Source organism: Acomys russatus, chromosome 32 (genome assembly GCF_903995435.1).
Source record: "Acomys russatus chromosome 32, mAcoRus1.1, whole genome shotgun sequence".
Lineage (NCBI taxonomy): Eukaryota > Metazoa > Chordata > Mammalia > Rodentia > Muridae > Acomys > Acomys russatus.
This window is the reverse complement of record NC_067168.1, coordinates 40,384,820-40,410,323: the sequence shown is the minus strand read 5'-3', so window position 1 is coordinate 40,410,323 and position 25,504 is coordinate 40,384,820. Positions and strand designations below refer to the sequence as shown.

The 25,504-nt window shown below is 47.9% G+C and overlaps 1 protein-coding gene across 1 annotated transcript in view; it reads left to right on the top strand.

Moving 5' to 3' along the window:
- Gpd1l (glycerol-3-phosphate dehydrogenase 1 like) overlaps positions 1–11,733 on the top strand; it is a 39,005-nt gene extending 27,272 nt beyond the window's left edge. The window contains exons 6-8 of the mRNA XM_051140229.1: positions 6,937–7,170; positions 8,302–8,408; positions 11,147–11,733. Of these exons, the coding sequence (XP_050996186.1) occupies positions 6,937–7,170; positions 8,302–8,408; positions 11,147–11,243 (438 nt within the window). The 3' untranslated portion in view covers positions 11,244–11,733. The remainder of the gene's footprint in view (positions 1–6,936; positions 7,171–8,301; positions 8,409–11,146) is intronic.
- Positions 11,734–25,504: the final 13,771 nt, after the last annotated feature.

Here is a 25,504-nt window from a genome sequence, read left to right as displayed (position 1 = left end):
AGTATGAGTACAGGCACATGTGTGCAGATGCTCACAGAGGCCAGATGAAGGCACTGGATCCCTCAGAGCTAGAGTTCCAGGTGGTTGTGAGCCACCTGACATGGGTGCTAGGAATCGAACTCTGGTCCTTTGGAAGAGCAGCAAGTGCTCTTAACCACTGAGCAATCTCTCCAGTCCCCATTTTCTCTCTCTCTCTCTCTCTCTCTCTCTCTCTGTGTGTGTCTGTTTGTGTGTGTGTGTGTGTGTGTGTGCGCGCGCGCACACGCGCGCGCAGGTCTGTCTGTGTACCACAGGCACATAGTGCCCTCATGGCCACAAGAGGACATTGGATGCCTTGGAATTGGAGTACAAAAGGCTGTGAGCTGCTTCCTGTGGGCTGGGAATGGACCCCAGGTCCTCTGCAAAAGCAGCCAGTGCTCTGAACCCTGCCTGTGTCTCCAGCCCCAGCCCCTTGTTCTCAGGGACGCAGGCCTGGCAGCCCTTGTGTTTGGCTTCTCTGGGTCTGACCATTTTCCCTCCTCACCCGGACGTTATCTTGAGTGAGAATTTGTTTCCTCTCACTCCATTCTACTGGTTTCTCATTGTTTTTCACGTGGAAGAGTTGTCTCCTGCTGACAAGAGGTTTTTTTTTTTTTTTTTTTCCAAAGAATAGTTTATCTTTGTTCCCTAGAGTGAAAAGAAGCAGTTTCGACTGGCCGGTGACCAGGGATTGTCAGGAGACAAAAAAAATCACACCAAATTTAATTACTTGGTCAATCGGCCTCTAACCTCAAGTGTGCAGGAGGCAGCTTGCATCTGCCAAGGAGAACTCTGTCCTGTCAGCAGAACAGGTCTGAGGATTCTGTGAAGTGAAAAACAAGGAAACAGAGCAATGGAGAAAAAAACTGAATCAGGTTATTGAAGTGCTTGCTCAGCATGCAGGAAGGCCTGGATTCGATCCCAGCACCACATATACAAGACAAGATGGAGGCCACCTGTAAGTCAGGCCTGGGCAGGTGGCGCAGGAGGATCGTAAGTTCAAGGGCATCCTTGGCTGGTAGGGAGTTGGAAGCCAGCCTCCCTTCCCCCTTGACTTCTCTACGTAAATACCTGTTTAAACCAAAACCGCTTGTGCAGTTGGAGCAGCTGGAAGCGCGCCAGGTGGCTGGCATCCAGCTGCTGGTTTCCAGGGAGACTTGCCAAGGTGAGCGTGGAAGCCTAAAGAAGACCGTCTACCCCCCTCTCTTAGGAAGTCTACATCCTTTTTCTAGTCAGGATTTAAAACTACTTTTTTAAAATGAACACTGCACAGTCACAAAATACAATGCACATTTAGAAACTTGGAACCAGCTAAAGACTTGATCTGCCAGGCAATGTGTGTGTGTGTGTGTGTGTGTTTGGGGGGAGTACTTTTCCAGTTACCTGCCGGCAGGCCTCTTTTCCATGCTCATCGAGGCCCTGCCTTTCCTGGCTTGATTTTGGATGAGATGTTTATGGCTTGTATAGTCGTCTATTAAACTAATGACCACTCAACAGCTGGGGACATCAGGATCACCTAGTTGCTCAGCGTTAGCCATACGCTACACAACGCTGTTTTTAAGTGACTAGATACTTTGGGTAACCAGTGGGGAGATGATGTGAAATCTCACTCAGAACAAAAGGTGCTGGGTGAGAAGATTCTAGATGGATGGTTCTAGAAAGCATCTGTCAGTGAGAGACGCTGTGCTCCTGGCAGGGCACCTGTGGTTGTATTTGTGTCTGTTTCAGCACAGGAAGTGAGAGAGGTGAGTGGAGGGGGAGGGGGACCCGGGGTCCCTTGCTATCCTTCCCTGGGGCTCTCCATCATTCCTTGAGCCCGTGACCTGGACTGGAGATGTCAGAAACTGAGAAGCAGGGACTTTTCACTGTTAGTTGAGTCAGGCTATAGCATTCATCCCACACATAAGGAGATAAAAGTCTAGAGTAAATGACCTGCGTGTCCTTTCTCTATCCCCACCTCTGCCTCACAGTCCCGCGTGGGTGCTCTTCCCCTTTGACAGAAGGGCCAAGGCCCAGACTCTCATACTAGAAAACTAATTATACTCTGCTGCTGCTGGGCCAGCTTGCCACTGGTGACACCAGCCCATGTGGCTTGGCTGTGACCTCATTACAGGACAGCTGGGGCTCTAGACACAGAACAGAGTAAGAAAAACAACAGAGGCCCTCGGCAGAGGTGTTGGCTTTCTTTTTATTCCATTAACATTCAAGAACTTACGTTAGTGTTTGAAGATTTCAGTTGGAATCTAATTTGTTTATCTCCTGTGAATGAACACATTTGTGATGTGTTTACAGGCATGCACGCCTGACCACATATGGACACATGGAGTCCTAAGGTCGCTATCAGGTGTCTTCTCCAAGCCTTCTTCACCTTACGTTCTGGGAAGCGCCCCTCAGGGAGCCTCAGTCTGCCTAGCTTGGCTGGCCTAGTAGCTCCAGGGGTCGGTCCACTTGTTCCCATCCCCAAATATCTGCTTTTTCCTGAGTGGTGTTTGTGTTCATGCTGCAAGCACTTTAGCCACTAAGCCATCGCCCCAGGACTCTCGTACTTCTTTTTAACATGTTACACACACACACACACACACACACACACACACACATCACCTAAAAATACAAATAGGAGCACTGTAATCCCAGCACTCGGGAGGCAGAGGCAGGCGGATCTCTGTGAGTTCGAGGCCAGCCTGGTCTACAAAGTGAGTCTAGGACAGCCAAGGCTATGGAGAAACCCTGTCTTGGAAAAAAACAAACAAACAAAAAACAAAAACAAATAGGATTAGTTTATACTGCCAAATGCAGCCATAAGCACAGGTGAAGATGACTATGCTGAGACTACATCACCAAAAGTGTCCACAGGCCACTTCCAAGCATCTTTATTTATTCACTTTGTTTTGTTTTGTTTTGTTGAGACAGGGTGTCTCTATGTAGCCCTGGTTTCCCTGGACCTGGACTCCGCTTTGTAGACCAGGCTGGCCTCAAACTCACGGAGATACACCTGCTTCTGCCTTCCAAGTGCTGGGATTAAAGGTGTGCGCCACCACACCCGGCCTATTTAGTCACTTTTAAGACACTGTCTTGACTGGCTGTGTAACCTTGACTGGCTGGAACTCCATATGGACCTTTACAGTGTAGGGATTAAAGGCAGCTGCCACCACACCCAGAACTACCCTCTTTTCATTTTTATGTGTTTGGTTGTTTACCCATAGCCTTGTCTGTGCACCACATGTGCACAGTGCTGGTGGACCAGAAGAGGTGTTGGATCCCCTAGAAGTGGAGTTATAGATAGTTGTGAGCCACTATATGGGTGCTGGAAACTGAACCCAGGCCTTCTGGAAGGACAGCCAATGAATGCTCCTAACCACTGAGCCTCCCTCCCTCACCTTGAACTTTGACCTCCTGACTCCACTGGGATTGGAGGTATGCAGGCCATGCCTGGGTCATGATGGGGTTGAACCACAGGGCTTCAAACATGCCAGGCAAGTATTCTACGAGCAGGTCTACGCCCCAGCTCCAGCTCTGTCATCTGTGGGAGAGTAAGAGCAGAAATGAGCCCTGTCCACCTGGCCTAAGGTACCATTGAAGAAACCGCCACTCGGGTGGAGGGCTGCTCCTGGGCCCTACTCCAACCTGGGACCTGGGGAAGGTTTTAACACACCTGTCTTCCGAAAACCATGGTATGTTTAGCACAGAGCAGATTTGCATGAGCAGAGGGGCATAATGAAAACTTTGGTAGTTGAGCAGTCTGTTGAAGTACGGTCAAACAAGCGCTAGCTGGGTCACCAGCTGGGTGGGGTCCAGGGTCCTGTTAGAAGTGGCCTGCACGAGCGCCCCTGGTGGGGAAGTCAGTGACTCCTGGAAGCTTTGAGGCAGTACGGACCCCAGGCCCCGCCAGGAAGAGCCGCAGCTCTGCTTCCCTCCTCACCCTTGCTTGTCTGCCTTTTCTCTGACTGCAGTAACTGGAAGAGCTGGGCCAGAGCGTGAGGTCTGCTCAGACTGCTCTGCTTAGCCAGTTGACAGAGAACTCCTGCCAAGTCTTTGTAGTTGAGCGTGCCAGCTCTTCCAGTGAGAAAGCTCTTGCTTGGACTCTGAGGGGGCCTCTCTGTCTTTGCCTCACTGGGCCTGCAAGCATGGTGTGTCTCCTGGCAAGTGGCTTGCTGTGTGTCTGACTTCCTCATCCTTCACTGAGCATAATAAAGGTGCCGCCGTGTGAGAATCTTGTGAGGAGCAAATGTATTTTATTTTTAGTCTTTGCAACAGGGCCTTGCACTTGCTAGGCAAGCCCGGTAGCTAAGGTGAGCTGTTGCTATTGGTGTTGCCCCGCCCCCATCCCCACCTGCCCTTTGACTTCCTGCCTCTGAGAAGCCATGGAGGCATGTTCCTATGACACAGAATTGCAGGGGTGTGAGGAAGCCTCTCCAACCTGAAAGGAAAGAGGACAAGTGTCCTAGGCATTAGAATAAGTGACCCATGGGGCACACATCATGTCTGAGGATGGGGCCTCAGGAGTGAGTCGCCTCTCGGCCAGGGGATAGAAATGTAAGACCAAGGCACAGATTTGTGACTGCAGAGGACCTGGTGTGGCCCCACCTTCATCTACAGGAACCTCTGCCGCAGGAAAGAGCCTACCCCCACCCCTACTCAGTGTAGAGGAATGTTAATTTAGAACATGGCTGTTCGGGCAAGAGGTCACATCCAAAGACTTTCTAGGTCTATGTGATCCAGTTGGAATACAAACATGCCTTTAATCCAGGAGACAGAGGCAAACAGATCTGAGTTCAAGGCCAGCCTGGTATAGAGCAAGTATCAAGTAAAGAAAAGCTTAGCTCCAGGCATCGTGATACATGCCTTTAATTCCAAACGAAGGCGAAGTTAGTTTGTAGAAGGAAGCACCCATGTTTGAAAGTCATGTCTAATTGAGTGGCAGAAAAGGTGACGAATCATAGATTTGACAGAATAGGATACGCCCAATCATGAGAAGAGAGAGGAAAGCAAAGCTACTTTAGGGGCAGTTTGCAGAGAGAGGAGGCAGTTTTACCAGGACAGTGATAGAGAGATGGGTTACAGAGAGAGAACTCAGGTGAAGATGGAACGAGCCAGACAATGAGGAGAAGCCAGAAGATTAGAGCTGACTGTTGAGTTAGTTTTGGGCCAAGCAGAGCAACTCCAGGCACAGAGAGAAGCCAGATTAAGTAAGTCAGCTGGGAGAAGAGTTTGAGCCAGAACAGCTGTGTTGAACCAGCCAGCCCAGAGCTCAGAAAGAACAAGTAAGGGTGAGCTCATTAAGCAGTAAGTCTCAGAGGCTGAAAGCATTTTAGTCTAGGTTAGATTGTGTGGAGGCTAGAAGCTTCCAGGACTAGGTGTAGGTTAGCAGAAAGAGGCAGTAAGCCTCCCAGACAACAGCTGAGAATAAAAGTTCCTTTTACAATTCAGTCACACATACTTCCTAGGATTGGTTTATCATGTCACCATCTAGAATGACTGACACAGACACAGTCCAGGAAGCAGCAGAGAGGTTCAGGCAGTCCCCACTAAGTCTCAGAGAGCCATTAGCCTGATCATCCAAGTTGGACCTTGCAGTAGCTTAGTAGCCACGAGGGGCCACTGTACTGGATGGAACAGATATGGCACACTTCGGGGTAGCTCAGCTTAGTGCCCTGAGCGTGGGTCTAACCTTGGCCTTCCTAGACTCTTTAGTCAAGTTTCCTGACACAGGCCAAGCTGCATGCAGAATGTGGCACCTTGTCTTGGTGAGCCCACAGTTCAGGCAGCATCCTTGGAGGTCAAGTCCATCAAGACATAGCCTCCAGAAGAATCAGGTGGTCTGCTGGACCTCCAGAAAGAAGGGGACTGTCATTTGCACACACATTTTATTGTCCCACTTTTGACTGGCAAGCATTTTCTGCAAGGACTAGATAGAAATGCTTTAGGTCTCTAGCCCACAGAGATTGTCTCATCCTTCCGTCTGCCATTAGGTGGTGGTGTGGACAGGGTCCCATACAGCATGCTGACAAACAGGCCCTGGGTTGGTACCCTCTATGCCAGATTAGCCCCTGTGGAAGGGGAGCCCCATATCTAATTTGCCTGTGCCCAGTGAGCAGATGCAATACAATGCAAAGAGTGGCTACCCCATGAATATTCATTTGGAGATATTTAAATAAACTAAATGGCTGGAACTGTAGTTGCATGTGGCCCAGCAAGCGAGCTCCTAGAACATACCCAAGAGAACTGGCCACATGTGGTCACTAACAGGCAGGAACCAGGTGCTCACAGTGACACATTAGCTGCTGTCTGTATTCCAGTTTACCCTTTTTCCTGTCAGTTTGCATTGCGCTGGGTTTCACTTTGAAGGCTTTTTTGGGGAGCAGGGGGGATTCGAGACAGGGTTTCTCTGTGTAGCCTTGGCTGTCCTGGACTCGCTTTGTAGACCAGGCTGGCCTCGAACTCACAGCGATCTGCCTGCTTCTGCCTCCTTGAGTGCTGGTACTACAGGTGTGCACCACCACACCTGGCTTGGGGCCTTTTCAAAAGCATGGATTCTTTTAGATCAAACTCATGTCCCTGTGTTTGTTTGGAAAGCAAGCACTGTGCTGGTGGAGTGCTTGTTTGAGGCAGGGTATCCAGCTCTGACTGGACTGGAACTCACTGTGTAAAGTGGGCTGGCATCAGAATTGCAGCAATCCACCTGCCTCTGCCTCCTGAATTCTATGACTAAAGGTGTGGGGCACCAAGCCCAGCCTAGCACTCAGCTTTGGTTTAAAAAACAAAATAAAACATAAACCTTAAAAGACAAACTAGTTTGTCCAGAGCAAATACACCTGAGGACTGCTGTCAGCTGGTGCTCCACACACTTACCCCCACGTCCCACACTGGTCCACATCTAGTCCTTTGACCATAGTGGCCCCTGCTTTGTGTTCTCTGCAGAACATTGTTGCCGTGGGAGCTGGCTTCTGCGATGGCCTCCGCTGTGGAGACAACACTAAGGCAGCTGTCATCCGCCTTGGCCTCATGGAAATGATCGCCTTCGCCAAGATATTTTGTAAGGGTCAGGTGTCCACGGCCACCTTCCTGGAGAGCTGCGGGGTAGCTGACCTCATCACCACCTGCTATGGAGGGCGGAACCGCAAGGTGGCAGAGGCCTTCGCCAGGACCGGGAAGGTACCCTGAAACCCAACCTGCTCCACCTAGTCCTGAGACCCCACCCCACCCTACCACAGCCCCCAGCCACGGGGAAAAGAGGCCTGTCCCCGCAGAGATTTCCTGTAACATTGGCACCTGTTCTGTATGCCCTGACTGGGCTCACCTGACTGCTCTGGCCCTTAAGTGCCACTATCTTCTTTCTTTTCTTTCTTTCTTTCTTTCTTTCCTTCTTCCTTCCTTTCTTACTTTCTTTCTTTCTACGAGCATACAAAGTAACAGGCTTGTGACAGCATTTCCATAATGTTTCATTTAGGTTGCTCCTCCCTCAATCCCTCTGCCTCTCAATTCCCCTCTCCCACCCCACCCCCGACTGTGCCCTTCTACCGCTGGAATCCCCCCCTTCTATCTGTGCTCTTCCCCTTTTCCCCTTTCTAGTCTCTAGCCTTTGCCCGCCCACTTCAACACAGATACACAGAGATAAAAACTAGACAATAGGAGGCTCAGCCACACAAACATGAAGACCTCAGACTGGGTCACCAGCACCCACATAAAAAGCTGGCTGCATATTGCCAGTCAGTCAGTGGTGGGCACACGCCTTTAATTCCAGCTCTTGGGAGGCAGAGGCAGGCAGATCTCTTCAGGTTCGAGGCCAGCCTAATCTACAAAGGATGTCTAGGACAACCAGGGCTGTTACACAAAGAAACCCTGTCTCAAAAACAAAACAAAAAGCTGGGTGCAGCCATGTGAACCTGTAAAGTCAGTGCTGGGGATGCCCTGGAGCTTCGTGCTCAGCAAGCCCAGCTAAGTTGATGAGCTTCAGGTTCAGGGAGGAAGGTGGGGAGTAGCTGAGATGGCATTACAACACCAACTTATGGCGCACGCGCGCGCGCGCGCACACACACGCACACACACACACACACACACACACAGAGTTAGGACAGTTCATGCACTGTCTTTCTGAGCCTGGGTAACCTCATTTTAATGTAACACTTTCTGCTCCCATTGGTCTGCGAATTTCCTGGTTTCATCTTTCCTAATGAAATGTCCTTGTCTTCCCCTGACTAGAGACATGACAGCTCAGCTCTCTGCTCCGCCTCTCTTGAGAGGAACAATTCTAAGCGGATGCTTTCTCTACCCTTTGCTTCTCAGACCATTGAAGAGCTGGAGAAGGAGCTGCTCAATGGGCAGAAGCTCCAGGGACCTCAGACCTCTGCTGAGGTGTACCGCATCCTCAACCAGAAGGGGCTGCTCGACAAGTGAGTCCCCTGCTGTGCGGGATGCCTGTCCTCAGAGAGCGTGGGCGGACTGCTGTGTGGGATGCCGGTCCTCAGAGAGCGTGGGCGGACTGCCTGCGTGCGGGATGCCTGTCCTCAGAGAGCGTGGGCGGACTGCCTGCGTGCGGGATGCCTGTCCTCAGAGAGCGTGGGCGGACTGCCGTGCGGGATGCCCGTCCTCAGAGAGCGTGGGCGGACTGCCGTGTGGGATGCCGGTCCTCCGAGAGCGTGGGCGGACTGCCGTGTGGGATGCCGGTCCTCAGAGAGCGTGGGCGGACTGCTGTGCGGGATGCCCATCCTCAGAGAGCGTGGGCGGACTGCCTGCGTGCGGGATGCCTGTCCTCAGAGAGCGTGGGCGGACTGCCTGCGTGCGGGATGCCTGTCCTCAGAGAGCGTGGGCAGATGAGGGAGGCTGGCTGGTTTACCTAGGATGTGACCAGATCTGTTTAGATCTTTATGTGATGTGAATATATCAAGTGGAAAATCTCTACGTATACAAAACCAATTTCAATTTCATTGAGAAGAGCTTAATTCTATAGATAAAGTATGGTATGGAGTGTGAAATGTAGTCAAGCATGCACGGCCTTTTCACATTGAGACATGACATTGTTACTGGTTCACACTTGGTTCACACTTAAGAACCGACCATGCAGTTGAGTAGCAAAAAACCTACAAAAAAATCTTAATATTTTAAGTCAGTTTATAATTTTTTAAAACTATTTATTTGCATTGGTGTTTCACCTGCATGTGTCTGTGAGAGGGTGTTGCATCCTCTGGAACTGGAGTTGCAGTTACAGACAGTTGTTGTGAGCTGCCATGTGAGTACCAGGAATTGAACTCAGGACCTCTGGGAGAGTAGCAAGTACTCTTAACCACTGAGCCATCTCTCCAGCCCTCCATTTATAATTTCTTGTGTTGGGCTACATTCATAGCCATGCTAAGGGGCTGTAGACACACCTACTAGGTTGTAGTTTGTTCTACAGGAGTGACCTTTGGGGTTGGTTTGGTTTTGAAACAGGGTCTCGCAACATAGCCCTGGTTGGCCTGGCACTTACTATATAGACCAGGCTGTCCTTGAGCTTACAGAAATCTGCCTGCTTTTCCCTCCCAACTGCTGGGACTTAAACTCTGTGCCACCACACCCAGCTACCTTAGGTTTTATGAAGAGATATTATCATGAGCTGAGTGTGGTGGTTCGTGCCTGAAATTCCAGCATTGGGGAAATTGAGGCTAGTTTAGGCTACAAAGACAGTTCAGAGTCAGCCTTAGCTACAGACCATGTATTTTAAAAGGGTGGGGGGAGTGAGACAGGCATGACGGTGCATGCCTATAACCTTAGCACTGAGAAAGACCAAGGCAGGAGGACCAGGGATCCACTGTCAGCATTTGAAGCTAGCCTAAAAGGAGAGAAACAAACATCTCTTCGGCTCATAGTTTTTGGCGCCGTTGCTTTGGGCTTGTGATGCCACTTCACCACAGCGCATAGCAGAGGAGGTCTGTTTATGGTGCCCAGGAATCAGAGAGTCAAGAAGGCTTCCAGCATCTCATTCAGTGGACCTGACCCCCAAAGGCCTCACTTCTTCTCCCCAGGTCCTAGGTCCTCAAGGTTCCAGCACCTTCCAGTAGTGCTAAAAAGCAAGGATTAATCCCTTATGGCATGGTGGGGTACACTCAAGCCCAGACCACAGTGGCATGTACCCTTAGCCACCCCCTAATTCTAGAGAGGGAGGACCTAGGGCTGGAGAGATGGCTCAGTGGTTAAGAGTGCTAACTGCTCTTCCAGAAGTCCTGAGTTCAATTCCCAACAACCACATGGTGGCTCACAACTATCTATAAAGTGATCTGATGCCCTCTTCTTACCTGCAAGTGTACATATGCAGGCAGAGTACTATATACATAATAATAAATAAAGAAATCTTTTAAAAATACACCATAAAGAGATGGGGGACCTAGCTGCCAGAGATTGGAGAGAGGCAGATGGCTTCAATGGCTTTGCCAGCCATGATTAGTATATGCACTGCCCCCTCCACTCAGGAAGCCGCATGCAGGTGACATGAGACCCTTTTTCACACAAAAAGCAGACACCTTTAATGCCAATACTGAGGAAGTCAGGAGCAGGAGTCTGTAAATAGTGAGCTTCAGGACAGCCATGGCTACAATAATGAGACCCTGTCTGAAATAGCTAAGCGTGGGAAGGTTCCAAAGGCCAACACCCAAGGCTGTCTTCTGGCTTCTGCACACACATGTACACAGTACCTGCAGGTACATGTGGTACTGCTCAGACATGGGTGTAAGCAAGTAGGAAGTCCTTATGAGCCAGCCATCGACTGCACTGGGTGTTCAGGATCTTAGTGCAGCCCTGAGCCTTTCTCAGGGTGAGCCTTTAACCACAAAAACTACATCCTGGGTTGACACACCTCAGTTAACAAGAACAATTAGCCAGAAATGCAACTACAGAAGCAAAAAGGCAAGGTTAGTGCACTTGAGGACTTTCCCAGAACTATGGACTTTGAAGGATTAGGTCTTTGTTCTTGTTGGCTGGTTATGCTGCCTGTATCCTGGTTAGAAGGCCTGAATGGCACTTCCATCTTGGCATAGTTGTCCTGTGGTCTGGAGGCCTGTTACAACACACACACACACACACACACACACACACACACACACACTCCCAGAGGTAAAGTGCACAGCCTAACGCGTTCTTCCTCTTCCCACGCCTCTAGGTTTCCTCTCTTCACAGCGGTGTATCAGATCTGCTATGAAGGCAAGCCTGTCACACAGATGCTGTCCTGCCTGCAGAGCCACCCAGAGCACATCTGAAGGGAATGTGGCAGCCATCAGGGATCAGCCAGAAAACCAGGGCTTGGCAGTGAAAATGATCCCTGCTGAACTGCGCTCCGATCCCCAACACATACAGATTGTTACGGCTTGGTTTCTGTGCCGGGAGAGGCACTTCACTGGATAAGATGTGTTGGATAACAGCTACGCACACACACATGAGTGAGTGTGAGTGAGTGTGAGTGAGTGTGTGTCTGTGTGTGTGTATATATACAGGTGTGTACCTTTATCGTTCTGTGGCTGTTTCTCTGAACCCAAATCAGGTGTCTATTTTAATGATCACATATTAAATTCCCCTGCAGGGCAGCTTATGAGATTAGAACTAACTCAGCTGAACTTTATGGATGTGACTCCTTTATATGCGAGTGAAGGGAAAAAAGTTTTTTCCCCGTATGAAACAATTGTCCAGCACAATTGACCACCACACTTTGCTTTTAAACAGTATCTCCTGAGCCAGTGGGATGAGCTCCTCCTTGGATTGTGGACTGATCGCTTACCAATCAATTGGTGTTTTAACTAGATAATCCACTTAACATGTTTTCTTCTTGATAAAGACCCCACATTTCCTGCCTCTTTCCTCTTCAGTAGCTGCTAGAATGGGTTTTTATAGAGACCCAGCAATGGCAGAGGAAGGAGACATCCCTGCAGTGGCTGGCTTCCTTCAGGGGACAGACACTTTGTCTTGCCCTTTGCTAGTTGGGACTTTTTTGCACAGTGTCTCTTAAAGGGGCCACTGTCACTCCCCATGTAAGAAGCCATAGCTGTACTGGTCACCCAGGGATGTGGACAGGAGCCTAGTTCACATTCCTCCATCCCTCCAGCATGAGACCTGCTAGGATGTCACCAGGCCTCTCTGACCTCCAGCTAACTGTTTGTAGGAGTGATATGTGCAGCCTTTCCTGGGGCCACAGGAGGGTTTCCTGCCTTGGGGATTTGTGTGTCAAAGAATCTCCAGGAAAGTCACCACTCCAAGTGATGTCCCAAATCCAGCAGGGTTCCTAAGCCTCGAGAATGTCCCCTGTGTTTCACATGCCTTCTATGAGTTTCTGATGCTCACTACAGTCACATGAGAGCACTTGCTTTAGCATAGCCTTTGTTGAGCAATGTTCTATAGGGGACAAGAGTCCTGTGGTCTTCTGCCTATGCCAGGTGGACCCTCACATGGCCAGGTGAGTTTGGGAAAGGTGCCTCCGCACACTTCCCTTAAAGGGGTATCCTGGATGCTCAGAACCTCACTAGAACTCCTAAGCTGACAAGTCCCAAATACATTAGACTATGAGAGATTTAAAAAAAAAAAAAAAACCAGAATATTAGACAAATTTTCTAGAGAATCCTGCTATAGAATGAGATCACCTTCATTCTCCACAAGAAATCAGGATCCCTAACTACCTGTGAGAGTCTGTTCTATGTAGCCTGGGTTGGCCTTGAACTTGTCCCCTTCTTCTTGCCTGTCTCCTGAGTAGCTGGGACTGCCACACCCAACTGGTATTGCAGTTTCTGAACTTTCTGAATCTTTGAGGTGTCACATACAGACAAGTAGATGTCAACCTCACTGATATGCGCACTATACGGAGTGAGTGCTTCGGATTCTGGGATTAGAATGGGAACGATACCTTTATTTAACAATCAGACATCCCACGAGGGTAGGAAGAGTGCATGAATGTCATACAGTCATGTGCTTTTAGTGTATGAGATTTTCCACTTCCTCTCCCTCGTGCTCAGTTTGGTATACACCACCCCCTCTCTACACCCCTTATATAACTGAAAATGATTGTAAAATAAATTTTTATGGGAATTTTTAAAAACTATCCCAAAAGACTTTGGGAGTGCTGTAAAGCCTAAAAGCCTATGAAAACGCACAGCCGGCTAAAAACTTCAGTTTCGTAATGATGTCAGGGTTGTTTTTTTTTTTTTTTTTTCCTTGTCTCCTGATAAATCTTTTTAAAAATTTGTACATATGTAACGAAGAGTTACTTTTTAAGGTATCCAAAGGGCTGTAAGCTACTGTGGTGTCTACAAAGTAGGACGGTGAGGAGCTAACACCTGTGTTTTGCATCCTCATTGACACCCACCGTCTCTGGACTTGCACTTCTGGGTCCCTCATTCCTTCCCTCAGCTGACGTGCTCATCGTAATCCACACACGATGGAAACGGCGCTCTGAGAGCCAGAGGCTTTACTCTGTGAGTTATCTATTTTTGTAACCACCTGCTGGTTGACGTCTCCTACAAGATGTGGCAATAGGATCAGAGCCGCCTAGATTAGACACTTCATCTGTGAATGTAAAACTAAACTCTTGCCTTGCTACTCCCTTCCCCACCACAGTTTGGGACGCATCTGTGTCTGGAATCCACCGGTGGGCTGGAGCTGAGCCTGCCTGCTGGTGTTTTAACAGCTGGCCTCAGGAGGGTGCTGTGGTGAGAATTGTTTCTCTGCCACTTCTGCTTGGCTAGCCTCTTGCTTCCGTGTGTACTGTATTTGTTTACAGACTGAAGGTGGATGTGTAATTTAAAGGCTTGGTTTAATAAACACAACCTCTCAAATCCATACCATGCAGCCTATTTTTCTTTTCCTTTTTTGTGTTTATAAATTATTTTATTATTATATTTTATGTGTATAGGTGTTTTGCCTAGCCTACATGTATGTGTGTGTACATGGGAGTGCCTATTTTCTTCTTCCTCCTTTTCAGTGTGAGTGTGTGTGTGTATGTGTGTGTGTGTGTGTGTGTATTTACATGATATGTGTGTGGTGTGGGCACACATGTGACACAATGAATGTGGAACTCAAAGGCCTACTTATAGAAGGAACTCTCCTTCGCTCATGAGCTGGGGATTGAACTCTGGTTGTCGGGGCTTGTATGGCAAACACTTTGGTCCACCGAGCACCTCCAGAACCCCCTATTTTCCTTCCTCCGTCTCTACTTCTTCCTCTCCCTTTTATATATTCCATTTAGTTAATAGTTTTCCATAGGTCAGCCTTCTTTTAAAAATATGAATTGGGAGCCGGGCATGGTGTGCACCCCTTTAGTCCCAGTACTCGGAGGCAGAGGCAGGGGGATCACTGTGAGTTTGAGGCCAGCCTGGTCTACAAAGCAAGTCCAGGACAGCCAAGGCTACACAAAGAAACCCTATCTCAAAGAAAACAAAAACAAAACAAAACAAAAATATGAATTGTGTTCCATTTCTAAAAATTAAAGACAGAGAGAGAGAGAGAGAGAGAGAGAGAGAGAGAGAAGTGATTGCTTCACCAGATTCAAAGATGAGGAAGTGACCCCTTGAACTGCGCAGCAGCATAACAGTATGATGGTTTATAGTAACCAACTCTATAGATCTAGACTCATGTGGAGACAAACCTTTGAAGAGAGCAGCAGTTGAACACCTGCTGTCCTTAGAGCATAGTTTCTAGCACCAGTCAGGCAGTTCTCAACTACGTGTCACTACAACTCAAAGGGATCCAGCGCCCTCTTCTGGACTCTAAGAGCACCTGCACCCATGTGCACAGTCTCCCCGACTCCGTATATATACACACATACATGGGTGATTAAATAAACATTTTAAAAAACAATTTTGAGGGCTGGGCATGGTGGCACACACCTTTAATCCCAGCACTCGGGAGGCAGAGACAGGCAGATCACTGTAAGTTCGAGGCCAGCCTGGTCTACAAAGTGAGTCTAGGACAGCAAGGCTACACAGAGAAACCCTGTCTCAAGAAAATAATAATAATAATAATAATAATAATAATAATAATAATAATAATAGTAACAATAATAATAATAATTTCAAGGGGTTTCTAGCATCTCCTTGGACTGTAAGCTGAAATAATATCTTTCTTCTGAAAGTTGCTTTTTGTGGTGTCAACAAAAAAAGTAACTAATTCGAGGAGACAGCTGAGCAGGGGAGAAAGAAAGGTTGCAAGGAAAGGGAAGGAAGTGTGGCAAGGCTAGGAAGAGCTGAGTCCGGAAGGCAAGGAATGCGTGAGTGAGGAGAGTTGAGGACTAGAACCCCACTCCTAGTTTCTGTTGACTTTCCTGACAAGGTCACATTCTACCTCCACAAGCCACCTCCTTCCTAGAACTGCCCACCACATCTGACCTCTCCTCCAGCTGGTGGGTGGAGTCTCTTCGACTACTGTTTTCTTTATTTTGTTTGCACTTGTCCCTGACCTCCCAGATGGAGTGGATCTCTCTGAGCAGAGGCTCTGCCCTCCCCTCGCAGTGCCCTTTGTAACCACCCAGAGATGACATCCAAAGGCATGCCACTCCAGCCCAGAAAGAGGCAGGGTGATGGTGAAACAGCAGGTGTCTGTCATGGCCCCAGTCCCTTGTCCTTCCATAGTTTATGCCTTTGCATAGGACTTTACAGAATCTCACTGGGCATGGTGGCGCCCCTCCTTTAATCCCAGAACTTGGAAGGCAGAGGCAGGCAAATTGCTGAGTTTGAAGCTAGCCTGGTCTACAAAGACACACCTTTAATCTCAGCACTTGGGAGGCAGAGGCAGGTGGATCTCTGAGTTCGAGGCCAGCCTGGTCTGTGGCACAAGTTCCAGTCATGGCTGTTACCCAGAGAAACCCTGCCTCAAAAAATCAAAAAGAAAACCAGAAAAAGAGTAGAGAGCAGTGAGTCAATGCATGCGCTCAGCTTGCTCTCTCTTCTCTTAGCACAGGTCAGGATCTCCTCCCTAGGGAATGGGCAAGTCTTCCCGCTTCAACTAACACAACTAAAATAATCTACAGACACGCCCTGAACAACTCCTCACTGAGACTCCCTTCTCCAGTGATTCTAGATTGTGTTAAGTTGACAATTATAGCTAAGTGTCATGCTGGACGGCGGTGGCACATGCCTTTACTCCCAGCACTCAGGGAGGCAAAGGCAGGCAGATCTCTGTGAGTTTGTTGGCAGCCTGGTCTACAGAGGGAGTTGCAGGAGAGCCAAGGCTACACAGAGGAAACCCGGTCTCAAAAAACAAAAACAAAAAGAATATTTATCTTGGTGTGTTAGTCACTAGGCCTGGAATTTGTTTGTCAAAACTAACTATCCAGGCAGGGTGTGGTGTGATCCTGTAATCTCAGCATTCTGGAAACTGAGGCAGGAGGAGAAATGCAGATTTGAGGGCAACCCTAGGCTACAGAGCCAGATACTGTTTCAAAAACGAAAAGCAAGAGCTAAGGGTGTAGCTCATTTGATAGAGTGCGTGCTTGGCAACCATAGCGCCATGGGTTTAATCGCCAGAACCATATAAGCCAGGCAAGGTGGCCCACCTGGAATCCCATCTAGAGGGGCAGAAAGTCAAGGTCAAGGTGAAAGGTTGTTCAGTGGGTAAGGTCATGCGTTGGCCTGAGTTGAATTCCCAGAACCCACCTACTACTCAGAGTTGTGCTCTGACCTTCATAAACATGCAGAGAACATATATGTAAAAGTTTACCCACAGGTATACAGCAGGTTCAGGGCCAGGCGGTGCTGTGACTCTATCTCAGACAGAGAGTGAACTGAGCACCTGATGAAATGGCTCTTGGAGAAGAGCCCACATGTCCTTTAGTAAGGAACTAGGGCATGATGGTCACTTTTTACCTCCCCACCCTGACCTCTGTAGGCGAATGGGGGTTGGGAGTTCTGTTGGCAAAGGTGGCCATTTTTTGTTGTTGTTGTTGTTGTTGTTCATTTTCAGTACTTCCAGCTCACAAATGTGTTTTGTAGGTCATGGCTACTACATTCAGCAGTGTTTACCCAGGGTACCTTCCTTGCTCCTGCCACTAGACCACACACAAGAAGCACAAACATCTTAGGTAGACACCCTAGCTTGTTTCTTTAAATAAACCCCAAATTGCTCTTACCTCCACTAAGGAAAGGACTGCAGCCACAGGCTCTGCTGCCAACCTATTTCCCTCCCTCCCCATGTGTTGCCAGAATTTCCTCTAGGGCTGGGGTATGTGTGTGAATCAGAGCAAAGCCTACCTCTTCCTGGCTTACTTTCAGAACAGTGGGTGATGGCTGGATGCCGGGACGAGGACGAGCAGCCTAACTAGGTCTGCGCCCAGAGTGGGTGATGGCTGCCCCTCAGCTGTGCAAGTGAAGCCCCTTCCCGCTTCCCCTAACTCTCCCCAGCCGAGCTACTTTAGCCCTCCTTGAGATCCTGAGGCCATGTGCAGCAAGGTTGGGAGGAGCGTCTGAATACTCAAGTGACCATCCCATGTTGCTTCTTTACATGAGGGAAACCCAGCTGTGATGATGTTTTGTTTTGTTTTGTTGGTTTTTCGAGACAGTATTTCTCTGTGTATCCTGGACTCACTTTGTAGACCAGGCTGGCCTCAAACTTACAGAGATCCTCCTGTCTCTGCCTCTCGAGTGCTGGGATTAAAGGCGTGTGCCACCACTGCCCTGGCTATGATGATGTTTTTCAGGCAGGCATAGCTGAACTCAAGATGTCAGCTGGTTCAGCTTGGACGATAGCGTTATGTAACACCAACTCTCGGAACACGCCCCCCCCAATCTATTTTATCATTTACATGTATGGGTGTTTTGTCTGTATATATGTCTGTGTGCTACATACATGCCTGGTACCCCTGGAGTCAAGAAAAGGGCTTCAGATCCCTGTAACTGAAGTTACAGATGGCTGTGAGCTGCTGGGAATTGAACCTGGATCCTCTGGGAGAGCAGCCAGTGCTCTGAACCACTGGGCCATCTCTGCACCCCGTCTGAAGATTCTCCCCACCCCTCTGCACTGCCCACGTGTGTGTGTGTGTGTGTGTGTGTGTGTGTGTGTGTGTGTGTGTGTCCTCTGACATGTCTTTGAGATCTTACAGCAACAGTTGTCGTGGCTACCCCTTGTTCATATTGCTCATGTGGCCCCACCCATAAAATCATTTTTGTTGCTACGTTATAGCTGCAATTTTGCTACTGTTATGAATCCTAATGTATATATTTATGTTTCCCGATGAGTTTAGGGGACCCCTGTGAAGGGGGTTGTGACCCACAGGCTGAGAACCCTTGGCCTAAGAGGACAGTATGGAACTAATGAGGGAAGAAAGGTAAAGCAAGGAAGAGTGGGGATGTGCTCAGCAGACAGCATATACATAAGAGAAAGCTTAAAATATAAAACAAAGCCAGGCGTGGTGGCGAACGCCTTTAATCCCAGCATTGGGGGAAGGCAGAGGCAGGTGGATATCTGTTAGTTCTAGGCCAGCCTGGTCTACATAACAAGTCCAGGACATCGAAGGCTACACAGAGAAACCCTGGCTCAAAAAACCCCAAGATAAATAAATAAATAAATAAATAAATAAATAAATAAATACAAACAACCCTCAAAAGACAAAGAAAAACAGGCACACAGAGAAACCTAGCTTTGTGCTGATCTATGAACATAGTTTGTAGGAATATACCAACTTTCATATACTCGCTCACAAGTGCACATTCATATAAAATAAAATAAATAAGTGATTTAAAACATTTAAAAATACACCCTGCCAGACATGATGGCCATACACCTTTCATCCCAGCACTCAGGAGGCAGAAGCAGGTGGATTCCTGGAAGTTGAGGCTAGCCTGGCCTATATAGTGTGATCTGAGCCAGCCAAGGCTACTTAATGAGACCCTGCCTCAAAAATATTGAATTGAATTATAAAATACGCACACGGAGGGAGAGATGGTTTACTGGTTAAAAGCCCTGGCTGCTCTTCCAGAGGACCTAAGCTTCGTTCCAGAACCCACACGATGGTTCACAACTGTCCTAACTCCAATTCCAGGGACTTCAAGGCCTTCTCCTGGCTTCTGTGCACACTACATGTGAGTACTACACAGACACACGTAAAATCATTTAAAAATTAAAAAACAAGAAATAAATTAATAAAATAAATTGGAGGGGAGCATATTTGTTTTTCTGCATGCCACCGTGACTGGCTGAGGCCACACTCTCTGGCTGTGGTGTCCCAAGGCACCGCTGGAGCTCTGTCTCCCTGACTTTAGGAACCAGTGACAGCCAAGAATCAAAGGCCCAGAGGTCACTGAAATCCACAGGAGAGAGGGTGCTCAGAGGTGTCCGATAACCTCTCGGGTTGCTGCCAGCAGCACCTGCTGACTGGCCTGCTCACTTGACTGATCTCTTTTTTTTTTTTTTTTTTTGGTTTTTCAAGACAGGGTCTCTCTCTGTGTTAGCCTTGGCTGCCTTGGACTCGCTTTGTATACCAGGCTGGCCTCGAACTCACAGTGATCCACCTGCCTCTGCCTCCCGAGTGCTATGGGGCTAAGGAGCAGCTTTATTTTCCAGACAACAGTATTAATTCTCTCATGTTCCAGCACCTGCTAAGTCCTGAATCTGGGGCCTGGCCCTGTTACCTAACGCGGGGTTCTCAAACCTGTGCAATCCAAGCTAGGTGACTCCATGTGAGAGCAAAGACCCCTGGTTGCCTGGAAGCTCACAGCTCTCCCCAGGGCGACAAGCACTGACCTGTGGCAGCCAGCCAGGCTTTCTCATTGGTAGACATCACGGCTCAGCCGTGTACCCGTGTCCCTGCATATGTTTGCCTGTCCGTGTGCGTGAGAGGGCAAAGGTACCTCTCTGTACCTATTTCTCATTTCACTTATTATTGTTATTATTGTTGCATTATATATGAAGTGTTTGCATGTGATCAGAGGACAACGTTTAGGAGCTGGTCCTCTCCTCTGTGGTGCGCTCTAGGGTTTGAACTCAAACTGTCAGGTTTGTGTGGCAACTCCTTGTACCTGTTAAGCCATCTCCCTGGCTTTATTTTTTTGAGACCCGGACTTCTCATTGAACCTGGTGCTCAGTAATTGGCTAGACTGGCTGACCAATGGGCACCTGCCTCTCAGTGCTAGGAATGAAGGCACAGCTACCACACCCAGCTTTCTAGAGGTTTGTGGGGCTCTGAGCTCAGGGAAGGGCTTGCCCAGAAAGCATTTTACCCACCAACCATCGACACAGCCCCTGCTTTAATTTCTGCCTAAGACTCTTGCTGGGGCTGAGGCTGGGGTGTACCTAGTATGCACCAGCCCCCGGTTCCACTCCCACGACAACATAAACATCTCAGCAATTGAGAGGTAGGGGCCACAGGAGATCCTGTCTCAAAGCCAACATAATAAATGTTTTTGCTTAATTTGTTGGTCCTCTGCTTTCTGGTACATTGCAGGTCTGACCCATGTGTGCTTGCTCATGCCTCATACAAATAACAGCCTGTCAGCCTCTGTCACGGCTCCTTGCCTGCTCCTCCGTCCTCCCTTTTAATGGTTTTAAACCAGTCCATTCTTCCAAAGTAAACCTCTAATGAATAATTCAGTTCCCTGGCCTGATGTCGCTGCCTCCTGGAGGTAGGAGTCCACACACCACAGTCTGCTATGTTTCCACAGAAGCCGAAGACTGTATACATAATAAATGAATAAATTTTTAAAATTAAAAAGAAGAAGAAGAAGAAGAAGCCTTCCTTCTACAGTAAGTTTGTTTTCTTTTAGAACAATTGAACTCAGCTTCTGGGAGAATCTGATGTTTTCTACAAACTCTGCGTGTTCCTGAGTGGACTCGGCTGACTGGATGTAGACGTGGTGTTCCTCAAGCACAGCAAACACACCTGCCAAAGAGCTGACTCCTGCGACAGTTCCTACCATAGCACTTCCTTAGACAACAGACTTTGCATGCGTGCGTGCGTGCGTGCGTGCGTGCGTGCGTGCGTGCGTGCGTGCAGCCGGCCTCCTTTGCCTTTAGTTCGTTTGACCATTCTAGCTAGGTTTCTGTATCAGCCTGTCTATCTGTCTCTCTCCTCTCTCTTCCATCTGCTATACCAACTCAATTCAACACCCCTTTCTTACTCTTCTTGCTTCTTTTAAAAACAACAACAAAACCAGAGTTTCCTGTAGTGCAGGCTGGCCTTGAAACCTCTATATATGCAAGGATGCTGGAATTACAAGATGAAATACCACATCCAGCTTAAAGAGTATGTGAGTATGTGTGTGTGTGTGTGTGTGTGTGTGTGTGTGTGTGTGTGAGAGAGAGAGAGAGAGAGAGAGAGATGTTTATAATGGCATTCTCCTGAAACTCACCCTATAGACCAGGCTGGCCTCAAACTCCCAGTGAACCACCTGCCGCTGCCTCATGAGTGCTGCAGTTAAGGATGTGGGCCACCACACTGGTAAAGTATATTTTTCAACTTTGTTTTTAGATCCATTTGTTTTACTTTATGCTTATAAGCATTTTGCCTGCAAGAACATATGTGCCTAATGCTGAAGGGGGTCAGGAGAGGTGTTGATCCCCTGGCACTGAAGTTATAAATAATTGCAAAACACCATGGGGGTGCTGGGAACTGAACCCTGGTGCTCAGCAAGAGCAAGAACTGCTCTTATCTCCTGAGCCATCTCCCCAGCCCCATAAAGGGTAAATTTTGTTTTTTGGAGACAGAATGTCTCTGTGTAGCCTTTGCTATCCTGGATTCACTTTGTAGACTCAGAGATCCTCCTGCTTCTGCCTCCCAAGTGCTAGGATTAAAGGGATGCACCACCACCACCCAGCGTAAAGGGTTTCTCCATGTAACAGCCCTGGCTGTCCTCGAACTCTCTTTGTAGACCGGGCAGTCCTTGAACTCAGAGATCGCCTGCCTCTGCTAGAATAGAGGCCCAGGGTGTCTGTTTTCCTCATGTGTAGAACTCAGGAGAGGCAGGAGATAGTGTAGCCCAAGACTGCCATGTAGACATAATGTCGATTTCTTTTTCTGTTTGTTTGTTTGTTTGCTTGCTTTTTGTTTTGTCTTGTTTTTCGAGACAGAACCTCTCTGTGTAGTCTTGGCTGCCCTAGACTCTCTCTCTGTAGATCAGGCTGGCCTCGAACTCACAGTGATCTGCCTGCCTCTGCCTCCCGAGCACTGGGATTAAAGGCGTGTGCCTGGCTGATTTCTTTTTTGTATGTGTTGTCTTTTGTTCTGCTTGGCTTCATAGGTATTTTTAATTCATTTACTTTTTTATGTGCATGGGTGTTTTGTCTACATGTATGTCTGTGTACCATGTGTAGACCAGAAGAGGGCACTGGATCCCCTGAGACTGGAGTTACAGATGGTTGTGAGCCACCATGTGAATGCTGGGAGTTGAACTCAGGATCTCTGGAAGAGCAGCCAATGCTCTTACCCTCTGAACCATCTTTCCAGCCCCTCTGTTTCCATTACTCTGTTTTTCAGGTTGCTTATTTGTTTGTTTTTTGGTTTTTCCAGACAGGATTTCTCTGTGTAGCCTTGGCTGTCCTAGACTTGCTTTCTAGACCAGGCTGGCCTCAAATTCACATAGAGCTGCCTGCCTCTGCCTCCCAGAGTGCTGAGATTAAAGGTGCGCGCCACCACGCCCAGCCTGTTTTTCAGTTTTAAAGACAAGATCTCATTCTATTGATCAGGCTGGCCTAGAACTTATGTACCCCAGGCTGGCCTCAAACTCATAGCAATTCTCCTGCCTCCAGCTTTTCAGACCTGGAATTAAATATATGCTGCCACACTAGTAAAAAATATTTTCAAAACACGTAACAGTTATGAGATTATACCCAATATGTATAAAGAGCTCCTACAATCTGATAACAACCAAAACCAAAACAGCCCAAGTTATAAATAACCGCAGACTTGAAACATGATTCTCTAAAGTTGTATGAACGACCAGTAAACACATGAGAACATGCACACACAAGGAATCATTAGAGAAACATGAACCAAAACTATAATAAGGGCCAGGTGGTGGTGGCACCTGCCTTTAGTTCCCGCGCTCCAGAGGCAGAGGAAGACAGATCTCTGAGTTCGAGGCCAGCCTGGTCTACAGAGTGAGTTCCAAGATAGCCAAGTCTACACAGAGAAACCCTGTCTCAAAAAACAAAGCAAAATAAAACTCCCACAACAACAAAAGGAAAAGCGGAAACAAACAAACAAAAACCTACAATAACATACCACACCACACCCATCAGAATGGGCAAATTGGCTCATGCTTGTAATCACAGCACTTGTGAGGCTGAGGCACAAGGCAAGGCATGAGTTTGAGGCCAGCCTGGGCTACATAGTGAGTCCCAGACCAGAGTGGCAGTGTGAGAACCTGTTTCAAACATTCAAAATGGAGCCAGTGAGTTGGCTCAGTGAGCAAAGGTACTTGCTGCCAAGCTTAATGATCTGACTTCAATCCCCAGAAACTACAGAATAGAAGGAGAAATCGGACTCCTACAACTTGTCCTCTGGCCCTTCACATGTGTGCTAGGGCATACATGCACCTACACACACATATGCATACAGCTCAAAGTAAAATTTTAAAAAACAAATATTTAAACGATAATAACAAATGTTGGTGATATGAAGAAATTAAAACTTCTAGCCGGGCAGTGGTGGCGCACGCCTGTAATCCCAGCACTTGGAAGGCAGAGGCAGGCAGAGTTGGAGGCCAGCCTGGTCTACAAAGTGAGTCTAGGACAGCCAAGGCTACACAGAGAGACCCTGTCTAAAAAAAAAACTAAACAAAAAAAAAACTTCTGTACACGCCAGGCAGTGGTGGCACATGCCTTTAATCCCAGCACTTGGGAGGCAGAGGCAGGTGGATCTCTGTGAGTTCAAGGCCAGCCTGGTCTACAGAGAGAGAATTCCAGGACAGCTAGAGCTGTTACACAGAGAAACTCTGTCTCAAAAAACCAAACCAAGCAAACAAACAAACTTCTGTACAGGGCCTGGAGAGATGGCTCAGCGGTTAAAAGCACTGGCTGCTCCTCCAGCGGTCCTAAGTTCAATTCTCAGCACCCACATGGCAGTTCACAACTGTCTGTAACTCCAGTTCCAGAGGATTTGACACTCTGTCACAGATATACATGCAGGCAAAATACTAATAAAAATAAAATAAATTATTTTTTAAAAAACTGTTGTACAAAGAGGGCATGGTGGCACATACCTGTAATCCCAGCACTCTAAGAGGCAGAGGCAGGCAGATCCCTGTGAGTTTGAGGCCAGCCAAGACTACACAGAGAAACCCTGTTTCGAAAAATAAACAACAAAACTAAACAAACTGCTGTACATTGCTGGTAGAACATAAATGCCACACAGCCACTGTGGGAAATGTCTACTTTTCCTCAAACAAAAATCAAAACACCAGAGGGGACAGATCTCTGTGTATTCGAGGCTAGCCAGGACTACACACAGAGAGACCCTGACTCAAGGAAACAAACAAACTACATACACTCTTTTAGAGGTGTTAAAGAGAGGTGCCCCACATGGGTGGATAGTACTATTCCCAGGAGCCATGGGTCATTAGACAAAAATCTCAGTACCAAGTGTGTGATACCTCCCTATAAGTTGTTGGTCAGCAAGGCTTCAGAGGACGCCCCTAAATGACACAAGCTACTGCCATTGCTGTTGGCTGCCTACCAGAACCAAGTTGTAAGACGATACCATATGCTTTGCCTGCAAGGCATAGAGAAATCAAGGCACATCTGCCTTAGAGATGGCTCCTGCCCACAGGTGAGTTTTCACAGTGCCAGAAGATGTTACACAGGCCCCTGGTGGGTAAAAGTTATCAGCAGGTCCTACTCACCAGTGGACTCTGTATGCTACAATCACTCTCTTTTCTTCTATTTGTTCCTTTGTTTAACGTTTTGTTTTGTTTTGATAAAGGATTTCTCTGTATAGCCCTGGCTGTCCTGGAACTTGCTCTGTAGACCAGACTAACCATGAACTCAGAAATCTGCCTGCCCCCACCTCCTAAGTGCTGGGACTGAAAGTCTATGCCACCACGCCAGGCTTCTTCATTTATCTAGCTAGCTATCATCTATCTATCAATCTATCAATCAATCTATCAATCTATCTATCTATCTATCTATCTATCCATCCATATATCTAAGACAGGGTCTCTCTACATAGTCCTGGCTGTCCTAGAAGTCCCTATATAGATAAGGCTGACCTCAAACTCATAGAGACCCACCTGCCTCAGCCTCCTGAATGCAAGGATTAAAGACCATGCCCAGTTTCTTCTCTTTATTTTATTAGTTGAGATTTTACTAATTGGTTTAGTTTGTCTTATGAATGTATCATTGCATCACATGAATGCAATGCCCATGGAGGCCAAAAGAGGGCACTGGATTCTGTAGGACTGAAATTACAGACTGTAGTGAGTTGCTACATAGGTGCTAGGATTTGAACCTGGGTCTTCTGGAAGAACAGCCAGGCTATTAATTACTAGGACATCTCTCTGGCCCCCTTTTTTCACACACACACACACACACACACACACACACACACACACACACA